Source organism: Neodiprion fabricii, chromosome 5 (assembly GCF_021155785.1).
Source record: "Neodiprion fabricii isolate iyNeoFabr1 chromosome 5, iyNeoFabr1.1, whole genome shotgun sequence".
Taxonomy (NCBI): domain Eukaryota; kingdom Metazoa; phylum Arthropoda; class Insecta; order Hymenoptera; family Diprionidae; genus Neodiprion; species Neodiprion fabricii.
The window spans coordinates 29,451,656-29,465,373 of record NC_060243.1 but is presented as its reverse complement, the minus strand read 5'-3'; the positions used below and the strand labels follow the sequence as shown (position 1 = coordinate 29,465,373).

Sequence of the window (13,718 nt, the reverse complement as noted above, 5' to 3'; positions counted from 1 at the left end):
TTAAATTCTCTGAACATTATTACCGCAGATCCAAAAGACGAAAAAAAAAAAAAATATATGATGCACACAACATCATAACTTCAAACGTTATAAGGCGTCGAAAAATTAATCAGATGTGGGCTCTACGTGCCGTAAACACGACGCAGTATTGCTATGAAGTTTACATACATACATACATACCCAATATCCGTAGTTCAACAATGAGATTACGAATACCATTTGTATCGTTGAATTAATTAATCTTAATATCAATTCTTTTTCGAGTTGGTCTTGCGCGCTGACGCGTACAACATTATTTACGTTCATGCCCCGCTGATTTCTTAGATATTAATCTAGCGGCGTTGATGTACATGTGTAATAATTGAGGTCCTTAAAAATTTGCCCCCCCCTCCCCCATATGTACCTATAAATTAGAACACACGATCATCATCGTAATTGCGTCAATACGATATTGTCCTTAAACGATATTATATAGCATTAAACTACATTAATGTTAGTCATCGATTATTATTATTATTATTATTATTGATTATTTTACAAACTCGAAGTTGATAATAAATGAAAAAAGGAAAGTAGAGAAAAAGTTTTCCCGTGCCTTTTTCATTTCTAATCTGTCTTTCGAAGGTTCTTCGTACGTTACGTATCACATAATATTATCAATCTCGCGAAAAAATACATTGAGTCAATTATCATTATTACTGTTGTAGTTGTTATTATTATTATTATTATTATTATTATTATTAGTAATTTTTTTCCCTCCAACTGTACTCGTCACAAATATTATATTGATTGATCAAGCCTTAGAATTTTAGCTATTAACCGCAACTCGTTTCGTTTACAACTCATAAATCAGTAATTATACGTCGATGGTGCGGAACAGTTACATTACAGTCGCTAAATAATTTCAATTTGACCGCCGGCAAATTCTACAAAAATTTTTGAATTTATTATTACGATTATCTCATTTATATTTTATTGTTGCCGACTTTTTTCTTTTTTTTCCTTACTGTTTTTCCCAACTTCACTCTTGTCATTATTTTTTGTTGCCATTTTTCATTTTCTTTTTCTTTCAGCAACAGAAGTATCGTTATTACATTAAAAAAATATACTTATATCGTATCTATAAATTTTGAATTTTCAAATATGGTTTACCAATTAATTACTCTTTGCCATTGATTTATGACCACAAATATTCAATCGGACGTAATTCCAATCAATTCGCGTCTCTTCGATGGTATATTTGTATTTTATTTTTTTTTTCTCATCAAGACGGAGGTCAACTATGGAGGCGATACCACATATTCATCACAAGCATGACACTGTGAGGTCAGATTTTTTTTCTTTTTGCAAATAGTGACGCTGTGGCCATTCAAAAATGAGCATATACAAATATATTATTTTATATCGTTCCAAATACAATGGAAGTTTGAATTGTCGCTAGTTCAATGTTTGGTCGACAAAACGATAGGACTGAATTTGAAGAGGTGGTATATCGATCCAGCTTCGGAGGACGATACATACATGCGTCACAATCAATTACATAAAAATCGAATGATTTATTTATATTTCAATAGTTAAACATGATTAAAGTAAAAATGAATATACATCTAATGCCACAACATGTACAAGTTGCGTAATCGAATCGAATATCGTTTTAAAAATAGACAAGTCAAAGAAATGTAATTAATTGGTACTATGATAAGTTTTTCGTGAGAGTAATTTATATTTATAACCATTCGCTTGCTGCAGTAACAATGACTGATGAATTATAGTTAATATATATAGGTATGTGTAACAACATTTTTGTGCAAATTAGTTTGAACGTATTGTTGTTTTTTGTTTTTTTTTGTTAACTCTCTTCTTCCGATTCCATCATATATGTAATCCACAAGTATTTTTAAAAATACGGCTATTCCAAACAGTTGTTAACAAATACGGATCGTAATATGAATCATACAATGGTTAGCTATATTGGTAAATGCTACAGCAACAAGAAAATGAATAAATGTACAATTAATTAATAGCTGAGAAACGTGGAGATAAATTTCAAAACCTAACTATCGACCTTATTTCTATGTTAAAAATGATTATGACTCATTATTGTTATCCTTTGATTCCATTATACGTAGGTATGCACCTAGACAGTTATTATAACAGCGCAGCTAATGAGGAAAGCAAAAACCGTTGTACCTTTTTCTTTCTTTTTTTTTTTTATTAATCTGATACCTCGTATGTGATTTTTTTTCCAATAGATAATAAATGTGTATATACATTAATCAAACTACGCTGCAAATGAGATCTATTTGAGATCTACGAATATGATCAAACTTTGCCATATTTTTATAACCGCAGAAATTAATTACAAATTTGAAGAATTAATAATATCAACAATAATGATAACAATAACATTAACAACAATGAGAACAGCTAAATGTATTCGTAATTATATCCACCAATGTAATTTCCAAATAATGAAATTTCTCCATTTTCAACCAAACGATCAACTTTACTTGAAATAACGTGAAATCTTGTCTAGTTTTGCAGCAAACCTAATTGGATTTTTTTTTTTAATCTAATTCCACTGAAAATCCGTTACTTGAGGATAATATACTCGTTTTATTTGTCATTCTTCAAGCCATTTTGCTGGCATAAGACAAAGTTTCCGCCTTGAATAAACGACAACTAAGAGTTGTAGATAATTTTACGCAAACACTATGGATGATGAGCGTTGCGTTGAGATAAGGAAACAATGGAGGAAGATGGAAGAAAAACTGAATACGTTAGAAAATAATTAACCGTCGTTACTGTTATTGTTGTTATTGCTTTGTTTATCAGCGAGGAAAAACATGATAAAAAAAATAGACAGAATAACTTTGTCTAATTTTTCGAGTGTAAGATATGATTGGGAAAAATGAAGTTAAAGTTGGACAAAAAAGTTAGGCAAACAGTGCGGTTCGTATTTTTCAAGTGATGTCTATTCTTGTTCTGTAACAGCTTGTAGATGAACATTCAGGTGAAGATTAAGGAAGCATATCACCTGAGACTTGGAGAAACTGCACTTTTAGTACATAAAAGTTAAACAAGAAAGTAAGAAAAAGTTAATCTTTCGAACTTGAATAATTATATAATTGTCCATCGAATTTATAAGAATATTCAACAATAAGAATTTTTTTCCACAGTTAAGAATTGACGGTTCAAAGCATTTTTTTTTCATCGATGAAGGAAAATGCTTGTTTTTTTGTATAAAATTAAGCTCATTGATAATAAGCTGTACAGGTATATAATATTTCACAAGGTATTTGAGCCAATTTCATAACTTACACATCCTCCAGAAAAGTAGGTGTACTAATTTCATGCATAATTTTTCCATTTGATTTTTAATAATATAAATATATTTACGTAAAATGGCTGACAACAAACGCGAATCAGTGTTCTTTGCTTTCTTTCAACTTCTTTTCTAAATTCTTCTGTAGTACGAGCATGTCTAGCTTTAATAGTCGTTATGTACATACATAAACCTATAACAATTAAAAAGTAAAAGAAGCAGAAGAATAAATGATAATTATTAACCGTCTGAATTTTACTATCAATAATATAAAGAAAGTAGATACAGAATGAATATTTTCGCAGTAATGAAAAATTGGATATAAAAGTTCGATTGATGATTACAGTGCCGCATCAAAAAAGTGTCTTTGCTAAAACCTGAAAGAAGAAAACTATCGTCGTCTTATCTGGGTGGAGCAATACAAATGCATTATTCAGAAAAACATGACGCAACAAATGGTTTGGCGACCATTTACTTTTTTCAGATATATCATTTGACTGTCAGGTCAAAGAAAAAATGATTTAAAACGATGCCGACAATCCCTCAGGGTTACTCTCTGAGATTCAATTTTTGTTTATTTTTTTCAGGATTTTTAAACCACCTCAGTGGCTCGATATCCCTTTTTTCGGATTCTAACAAGACACACCCTTTCTGCACAATAGTTACAAAACCTGCCCAGAGTAACTTCAAGATACAAAATGTCAGTTGATAACATCGACACTGTTCTCATCAAAATTATCCAGGTCCACATCCATATTATTAGAATGAAGCGTGACGAACGATCCTTCGCTGCTGCTGTTTTCATTGGTTCTTTGAAGGCAGCACAGGGTAAAATTGTCTTCAATGGAAGATCTAGTTGCTTTCGGCACCGCTGATTCAGTAGCGATATCTTCGTTCAGATGACGTTTGCAGTTAGTTTTAAATCCCGGCTGTGCATCGTCGCTGCATTGCGTCCTGCGATTGAAATTTTTCAGGAACCTTGATGAGGATTAGGATGGATAACATAGGATCTTCAAAATGACTTTGGGAGTTCGGATGTGGATTTTTTTTTTTATCAGGATTAGTCCACAGGTTTTCAAAAATACGATGCATAAAAAGTAATTGAATTTCATTTCGAAAATTTGATTAGTCTCTTCTTAAACATACATATATATACTTCGTATATGTATATGTTTATTTTTCATTTTCTCATCAGCAAAAATATTAATTACCATTTACTCTTATCAGTGATGTGAACAGTGATGAACGTGAGTGACAAATAATAATCTTTACAAATGTGTGTTTCTTTTTACCGTTTTCTATTGTGGGTATCTTAAAACTCGAGCGCGAATAAAAAACGTAAGGGGGAAATGAATGCGTTAAAAATAACAAAAAAAAAAAAATAAAAAAAAATAAATAAATAAAAAAAAAAAAAGATGGGGAAAACAATAAGAACAATAAATCTAACACTATCGTAGAATAATATAAAGCGCGATCGTCTGAGGTTGACGTTAATTAGTGAATAAACGCGACGATGACCATCATCGATGATTTGCAAACGCAAGTTCAATAAATAACGAGTGATCCTCTACGATGTACCATCATTCATGCCATTGTCATTAACGATATCATTATCATCATTGTCACCGTCACAATCGTTGATGAATTCCACATTGTGGAAGATTAATTAGATGACGAATAACGAATGTGTGTAGATAAATATAAGATCAAAAAATTAAGCACTTCATGTTTTCTAAACAAAATATCATTGATGTTGTTTTTCCTGGACTTTAAGAGTAAGGATATGGGTACGGATGATAAGATATTTGGTTACAACTCCATGTCCTGCGCTTCATCTTCGCTAAAGTCACTCATCGACGATTCGCTGTCAGACGAAACACCATTTCCTGTACCCCCATTTTCTTGATCTCGTAATGCTTCCTCTGTTGCGTATTTCCTAACGTAATCTGTGAGCCAAGAAATAGGCATTTTCATGAAAATTCAATATATATGCAAATGTATGTGTATAGGTTTTCTTTATTGCTAATTGCTTTCCATCTTACCGGCTACTTTTTTCTTGTATTCTTCAGGTTTATGAAGGTACATCGCGGCTGCGTCTCCATTCAATGGATCAATTGGATTGGGGTACGTTAAAAGTTGAGGTAAAAACGATTCGAAAATATTTGACAAATCTGTAAAAAAGTGAAAAAATAAAAACAATGGATAATTATTCGGATTATGCTTATCTTGGTGTTTTTTAATTCACCCTTTTGCAAACTTTGAAGCTCTATACACGGTGTGGATGAAGTAACCGAATCATTTCGTTTCAAAAATATTCCCAGGACTTTTGAGAACTCTTTTTTAGAAAACATGATGCATAGAAATGTCTAATAATCATAGAGTAAGTAATCAGTAGAGTAGACAGCGAATAAGTAAGCGATAAATTTGTTGCGATAAATTTTAAAATTACGCAAGCATCGAAAAAATTTCACATCATTTGGCTACGAAATATCTCGACCTATTTTATCGTCCAAAAACAGATTTTAAAGTTACGGTCTAAATGTCGAGCGTGAAAAAGAGTCTAGAATAAAAATAGCGATAATTTTTATCTAACCGTCAATAAATGTTCCGTCTTTTATCCAATATCTTGGAATACTTGAAAATAGTTAATTTCTTACCGTACAAGGCAGTCCATGCCTGGTTAATAACGTCGAGACAAACGGTGCCCGAGACTTCATCGATGTTGGGATGATACACTTTGTTCATGAACCCGATTGACGGGGATTTGAATGGATAATGTTCCGGCAGATGAACTCTGACCTTCCATATTCCGCCTTCGTACGGCGCTGAAATATGAAGCAAAAAAATTTAAATTATCTATCGATTAATTTCCGAATAGTTTTTATTTTTCAAAAACATCGGTATGAGTTCGACGAAACAAATCCGTAACGAAAATTGCTGCGAATGCAGACGCTAGGCTGCAAGAACATTGCGAGCAGTGTAATAAGTCAAGGCAAAGAAGTTTGTAAGTGTTTATTTTAAAACTCGTCAGCAGAGAACCATGGCCAAGGCCCAGATCGCAGAGAAGCGTTTACACATGTATGTATGCGTACGTTTAATCGTTGACGGGGACATATCGGTGTTCGAAATTTGAATTTGAAGACCGCGCATGCGGGTCACGTTCGTTAGTTACAGTTCGTAAATTTCCACAAGAACCTTCTTCGATCTTTAGAGTTATATGATAAATCAATCGAGTCCGTCTATGCGAATATGATATGTAGACAGTAATACGTATGTCTGTATAATGTTTGTGTATGTAGAAAAAGTGTGCGTAATAAAATTCGTTTCATCGACTCATTCCTAACGGTTAGAAAAAATTCTTGTTACATATATTTCTTTACTTCAAGTTTACACCTTTTTCCGGGTAGTCCAGTTGAAACGTTTCAAATTGCAATTTTTCCAAATCACTGTTTTCTTTTTCCAATCCTTGAGAGGGTCATTGTTGGCGTAAATCAAGAATTTCTATCGGATTCTGCAGTAGCTTTGACCGCCATCTTGAATTTATTGATAAATTTGTTTTTGTCTAATAATTCACCAATTTTAAACTGTTGACTAAATGATTATGGCTAAACTTGTAGAAAATATGATTCTCGACAACATTGGTAATAACAATTTTTTATATACAATGGACATTTTCCGACCTAAACCATAAATTCAAGATGGCGTCCGAAGCTGCAGCTTCAGAATTCGGTCGAAATTCTCAATTTAGACTACGAATGACCCCCCCGAAGATCAGAAAAAGGAAATAGCGGTATCGAAAACTTGCAATTTCAGCTTTTTTTATTGATTTTTTTTTACACATACCAACCGGGCTCTACACCTTATTCTGAGGCCGTACGGCACAAACACGCCACGGTCTGCGACGTCCTCAGAGAGTATTTTTCGAAACTTATTTTAGGAACTGCGTGGTTGTAAACGTAACGCAATTACACGTATACGCATACATACATAATATACAGATTAAACACGTTTTCGAGAATATTTTTTATTTCTATGCGTTTCTCTTTATTTTTCTGAATATAAATTATTTATTCTACGTGAATATATAAGTATTTTTTAATCGAATATTTCACGTTCCTGCACACCAAGCAACGCCGCGTTACACATCAGACAACAAATAATTTCCATTTCACGCTCGATGACAAATCCGCATATTTCATCGCCTTTCATCTTTCGATGTTTAGCTTTTGTATAATATATTCAACAAAGTATGTACCTACATATAAACTAGCGCCGTATGCAGCCATGTGTGAAAGTTAAACATTCCACATTGCATCACTTTATTTATATGACCTCAGTTTTGTTTATTTATTTATTCCTGTTTTTCTTTTCCATTTCCTCTTGTATATAACGTCTTACTGTAGTATAAACCTTTATCATACTTACTTCCTCTCGGACCGTAGAATTTCACCGAAAATTCGTTGAGACCGCCCAATATCGTCACTTCGTGTTTACTTTCGATTCTGATTACGTATTAAATATTCGAAATAAGGAAAAGTACCAATTATCCAATCAACATCATGGTAGGTATGAGTATAATATTGGCGCAGAATGATCGATTCATCTCTACATCTGTTCATTTCTTTTCTTTTATACACAGACAGACACCGCGAGTGGCTTTGCGAGGCGTATTTGTAATTATACAATGTTATAAATTATAGCAAACCTTGACCCGCGACAGCGCGGGGGTCACATCGAATTGATATACGTTTGTGAAAATGAAAAACTTAAGCGTTTCTCAAACTCAGAATGACGATATCTTTCCGATGGGTATAGCGTATAAATAATGATTGATGTTGTGAGTGCAAAAAGGGTGGACAGGAGGACAAGCGGGGTGAATTATTATATATCTTCTTTGCTAACTCCGAAACCATCGAATTATCGATTCATTTTTCACCGGAAACTAAACTCGCGATTTTAACATTTGATTCTGTGAGTCAAAATATGTTTATACATATAAAGCTTGAAGAAAAAACGGAAAGTAAAATAATAAAATATTTTCTCGGAAGTATGAAAAACTCTCTTGTCTCATTGTTTTAGCCGTTATTTTAAAAATCGCGTACCGCAGGATGGCGATAAAGAAGTGTTGACGTATAATAGTTCAGGGTATATAACACGTCGTGTAGTTATCACGTGTGTAATATACATGCGTACGTGTATACCGTAAAAGTTATTCGAAAAAAAAACGTAAGTTCGGTTTATTGATTTAAAATTGCCAAATGACATGATACGTTACGTGTTTCTACACATTGCGACTGTTTGCCTATTCCTTTAATAATTATACTAAACATAACACGGTTGAACTGCATGTACGCGAGGTGTTAATAATTGAAAGAAGAAAATAAATAATTCAATGAATAAATAAGAACTGTTAAATCTGCCGCAGACATCACCGCATGCATTATGCAAGTGAAGTGTTGTTATGTTTCGTTTTTTGCTACCTCGCGGAACTAGCATAAGTCGTGCCCCATCCAAAATCGAGGTAACTGGCTTGAAGAACAGGCAGAGAAAACGATTCGACGTGTAAAATTGTAGAACCGTTATTGATCTTTGCGGAGCGAGAAACCTGCACGTTGAAGCATACCCCGAATATATAAGAGCGAAAACAGGAAAAAGAATAAAACAAAAAAAAAAGAAAATAATAAAAAAAAAACCCAAGAAAGACGACAAGAAGAGAAAATAAAATGGAATAAGGTAATAATAATAACAACAATAATGATAACCGAACACATTATATGGCGATGAATGTGCAGAGGGTCGACGAACGAGGGTGGAAGTGGGAGAAGGAGGGAAAAGCGGGGGCAGAGACTTCGTAAACAGAAGGCATATATAAACATATACATGTGATATAGCTTAGAGTGCAGAGAAAACTGTGGAAAGAAGCTAACGAAAATCTCCGTTGCGTTAGACAAAGTGCTAACACAACGACGACGACGACGGCGAATTGATTCTTTGAGTCGTAGTGGTAAGTATTCTTACCACCTATTTTATATCCATTTTTTGTATATTTAGAGAACTTTGAAAACATGTTTCTTTGCGGTTTTTTACTATTTCTAATAGTATACCAATAGGTTTTCGATTCTCGAGAGTAATTATTGCGACACAATGTAAGTTATTATTATTAGAAACAAATTGATTGAAAAAAATATTGAAAACTGAAGGAATAATTGATTTCTAAGAAACATCCTTCTACACATATACATGTTTAACCTAAAGTATAAGATTTGGGGTCGCTAATTACGAATCTGTAATTGTATTTAAAAGATTCAAAATGCGGATCCAATATGGCGGACGAAAATTTCAAACTCAATCGAATCCGGAGAAAACAACCTCTGTCCCGGGGTTTTTGGAGTCGCTAATTACGAATGTGAAACCAGATTTCGAAAATTCAGTACCACGAATCTAATCAGCGACCCCGAAAACTCCTGCATAGTTTTTTGAACTGGATTCTGTCAAATTTCAAATTTTAGGCCGCCATATTGGCTCCGCCATCTTGAATTTGTGAAATCTAATTTCAGATTCGTAATCAGCGATCCCAAAAACATATAATACTGTCTTGTTACAAATGTTGACTCGGCACAATAATCTGTAACTCCAAGGGTTAATATGCCGTCTTCCTTTTAGAGCGCGTTATATTTATTATGTACATTCTAGCCGCTCAATCAGCTGTTTAAGAACAGCTGTATGACCGTATAATATCATCTACCTGAACATATACATATACATACATACATACACTCTGCATTCGTGTTACGAGATGGGTAAAAGCGCAGCCGCCAGTTTCGCGAACAGTAGTGAAAGAGAGAAAAAAAAAACTGAGAATCGATTTCAAAATGGCAGAGAGCAAAGCAAAAAGTGATAGAATGACGAAACAAACAGAATGAAGACTATCGAGAAAACATGGTTTGGCGGAAAAGGTTGAAAATAAAATGAAAGTTGAATCGCTCGCGTAGAATTGAAAATGAGAAAACTTTCAATAGGCTAGAGAACGGGGGAAAAGAGAAAGTTTTTAGAATACGCAAGAAAAAAAGAAAAAAAAAAGAAACAAGGATTTTAAAAACTATCTGCAAATTGTAAAAATTATGCATCCTGCAAGAAATTACGTCGAATTTGTGTTTTCTTATTCTCACTACTCTCGATTTTCTGACCTCTGAAGTGATAAAAATTTTTAAACGCGTGTACGTACAAGAGGCACGTATTATACATGTCGTGTGTACAGCAATCAGCTGGTTGTTAAAAACAGCTGTGCGGTAGACGGAGAAAGACAGAAAAGGAGGGATGGAGAACTAGTGACGGCGTTGAGGAGGGGATGCACCAGGGGCGTAACAACTGGGGCCCCCTAATATCGACGGGCATGTAAACTGGTTAGGAAACATGAGTGAATGATGATGAAATTGGAGAAAATTTTGAACGAAATTACACGCATTGAAAACGAAGACGATTAGAAAGGAAAGACGATGGTGATTGGAAGTATGAAAGGATATACGAGAGGTCGGAGCATGGTTAAAATGAATAATTTATTTTACACATAGGCATTATGTATGTATGCATGTGTGAAGGTACGTGGATGCATGCGGATGGACGCGTTACTGACGAAACGTCGAATGAATGACTTATCGGATTCTCTAACAACGTCTGGTGTATCGCAATTTATAACACGTGTGTCAATAATAATTATTATTTTCTACAGTATGTTACATATTATGCATCATGTATACTGGCAATGTTTTATGAGTCAAGGATACAATTTGATGACATCGGTGTCCATACGTCGTTTTCCAGCGCTTGGTGACGACATGTTTCTTGTTTAATAGTGACAACAACAACAACAACAACGACGACAACCAAAACACGAAGGGGAAAAAAATGTACTAAAATAAATAGAAATTAAAATATAAATAAATAAATATCCAAAACTTTTATCGTATCGGTAGATCGGCTTGCCGATCGAGTGCTGGGTCTGCTTATGTGACAGCGACGATGACGGTAAACACGATCGGGGGGATTATATTTCTCCTCCAGTCTGTTCGGCGTAACATTAACACTGTCTACACGATTAGACGGATAAAAAGAAATATATTCTTTAGGTATTTTTCACCTCCACTACTTTTAGCAATATTTCAATAATCAGGTTCGCCAGATTTTCCGAAAACCCGCAGCAGCACACTGAACTTTAGGTTATTTCACTTATTTTTATTCTTCACGTTGTTCCGAACTGTCATTGACGTTGTAAATTTGTGAATTGTTATAATCCGAGCACACTGAATCACACTTTGGTGGACAATTGATCACCCTCTCGTCGTTTAATTAACTAAGGTAGGACGACCTGGTTTGATGAAATCATGAAATTGCAGCAGACCTTGCGGTCATCACAACTTTATACACATGGGCGGTTGGTTCAACGAGTGGGCGAAGAAGTGGGGGGCGGGATGTGAAGTAAGGCGGGGAGGAGGGGAAATAAGGAGTATAAAAACACGTCGCGACGCAGAAGCCAAGTAGATAAGAGAGAAGAATGATTAAAATTGAGAATTGGAATTAAAGCAAAGAAAATTAAAGATGACGAAGCGACTCGGGGAAAACGATCGACAATGCAAGTAAATTCACGCAGGGTGATCCGCTGATTGTGAGCGAGAAAAGGATAGATAGACGGAGAAAGAGGGAGACAAAGAATCGAGCAGCTGCGTAGCCAGAAACAAAACACGTCCGAGTTTCATGTGTAATTCATGTGTGGGTAGAGTTAGTTAATGTATGTATACATCAAATGTATGCACGCGTATATTTTAAAACCTATGCGCAGCCAGAGGATACCAACAGCGATTGAGATTCGTTGACGTTCCTTTGTTGTCGCGTTATGTATACCTCACTATCTATACTATTTATCGGAAAGAAGATATGTGTACGTGATTTTTTTCTTTCTTGTTTTTTTTGCGAAAAGAAAACACTATCGAAGAAAGAAGCGATCTCCCTTACCGACAACGAGATCCACGTAATTATCGAAGTGGCTAGCCAACTAGCTGGCCTAGGTTATTGAAAAAACCGTCAGTCCGCACGTAGCGTAAAACCGAACGATTCCTCTTTGTCACCAAACTCCACTGCAACCCTCACAGGAGAACGACGAGTTTACGCTAATGCTAGATAATCATTTCGACGAGGATTGATTGGTGGGCTGATTTTCTTTAACCCGACGTACGTACGGTGTACGTTCGTATGTATGTTACACACGATGCACGACGACGACGCGACGATCTATGCATACACATATACGCGCTCCGTTTTTCCCTTAGTTATTATGTATGCAGGCGAGGTTCTTTAAAATTCGCTACGGGCTCTTCTTTATTATGCCTTCCCGACCCAGTTCGATTTCAACACAATTTTACTGCACTTCGAACCTGTTCTTCTTATTTTCTTTCTAGTTCGCCTGTCGCACATATACCATATTCCAGAACTCTACTACAGTTTTCTCATCGTTTTCGCTCCCACACTCGCACTCCGCGACCTGTCAGCCCTCTGACTTGGCGCATCTGACTGACTGTTTCACCTAGCATCCCACCGCCGCGCGCCTCCATCCCTCTCCAAATCGACGGGGTCGTGTAGCTCTTTGTCGCGCGAACACGCTGCGCACTTCTACGTTGATATATGTATCCATGCAGTATCGTGGGCTGCTTGCTACCACACACACAAACACACGCACACATCCGCAGATTGCGTGTATCTGTCCTTTTTCTCTCTCCTCTCTTCTAAACTTGTTTTGAAAGGTGGCGCCAGCAGCTGCCAGCAGGTGGGAAGGAATTCTCCACCTTAGAGCATATACTACTGGAGAGAGCTGATCATCCCATCGATCTCACGAAAAATACAGCGGAAGTAATGAGAGATAGATATATACTAGGGCGTGTGTAGGGTTACTCTGCGTCTCTCACTCTGCTTTTGATTGGCTTAGAGAAAACGTATCGGCCAATCAGGTGTAGAGCGAGAGAGATAGATTATAACCAACATATACCCCTCTCTCTCTCACTCCTCCGCTACACTCTCTGTATACGCAAGCTACCTTCAGAACTCCTCATGTGCAGTAACATCCTATGTAGCTATTACGGGTACGAACAAGTCCCACGAATATTCCCTATTATTTTCTAGAAATTGGTGGCTGTTGGGCAAAAGCTATAACGAACCTACCACCCGTAAACCTAATAGACGTAACACCCTGTAGCGTATTTCGGAATAACGGATAATTGGTTTGGAATGATGAATTGCAATTTAAATATAGCCCCCTTGTATTTATCAGGTTCTCCTAGTTAGATACGGCTGACGGCCAACAGTCTCAGGACTATCGGACATTTTATTTCTCCGTAAAAATCCT

At 35.6% G+C, this 13,718-nt stretch overlaps 1 protein-coding gene across 2 annotated transcripts; it reads right to left on the bottom strand.

Moving 5' to 3' along the window:
• Positions 1 to 1,849: 1,849 nt before the first annotated feature.
• Positions 1,850 to 12,900, bottom strand: LOC124182214 (ubiquitin-conjugating enzyme E2 H). 2 transcript variants are annotated; one of them, XM_046569160.1, is made up of 6 exons: positions 12,335 to 12,900; positions 11,110 to 11,690; positions 7,751 to 7,827; positions 5,983 to 6,150; positions 5,368 to 5,496; positions 1,850 to 5,271 (listed from the first exon to the last, which is right to left on the bottom strand). In XM_046569160.1, exons 2-6 carry the CDS (start codon positions 11,160 to 11,162, stop codon positions 5,135 to 5,137), a joined length of 564 nt encoding a protein of 187 aa, XP_046425116.1. In that variant the 5' UTR covers positions 11,163 to 11,690; positions 12,335 to 12,900; the 3' UTR covers positions 1,850 to 5,134. The 2 variants fall into 2 exon arrangements, with proteins under 2 accessions (XP_046425116.1, XP_046425117.1); XM_046569161.1 differs by lacking the exon at positions 12,335 to 12,900 and adding an exon at positions 12,177 to 12,328.
• Positions 12,901 to 13,718: the final 818 nt, after the last annotated feature.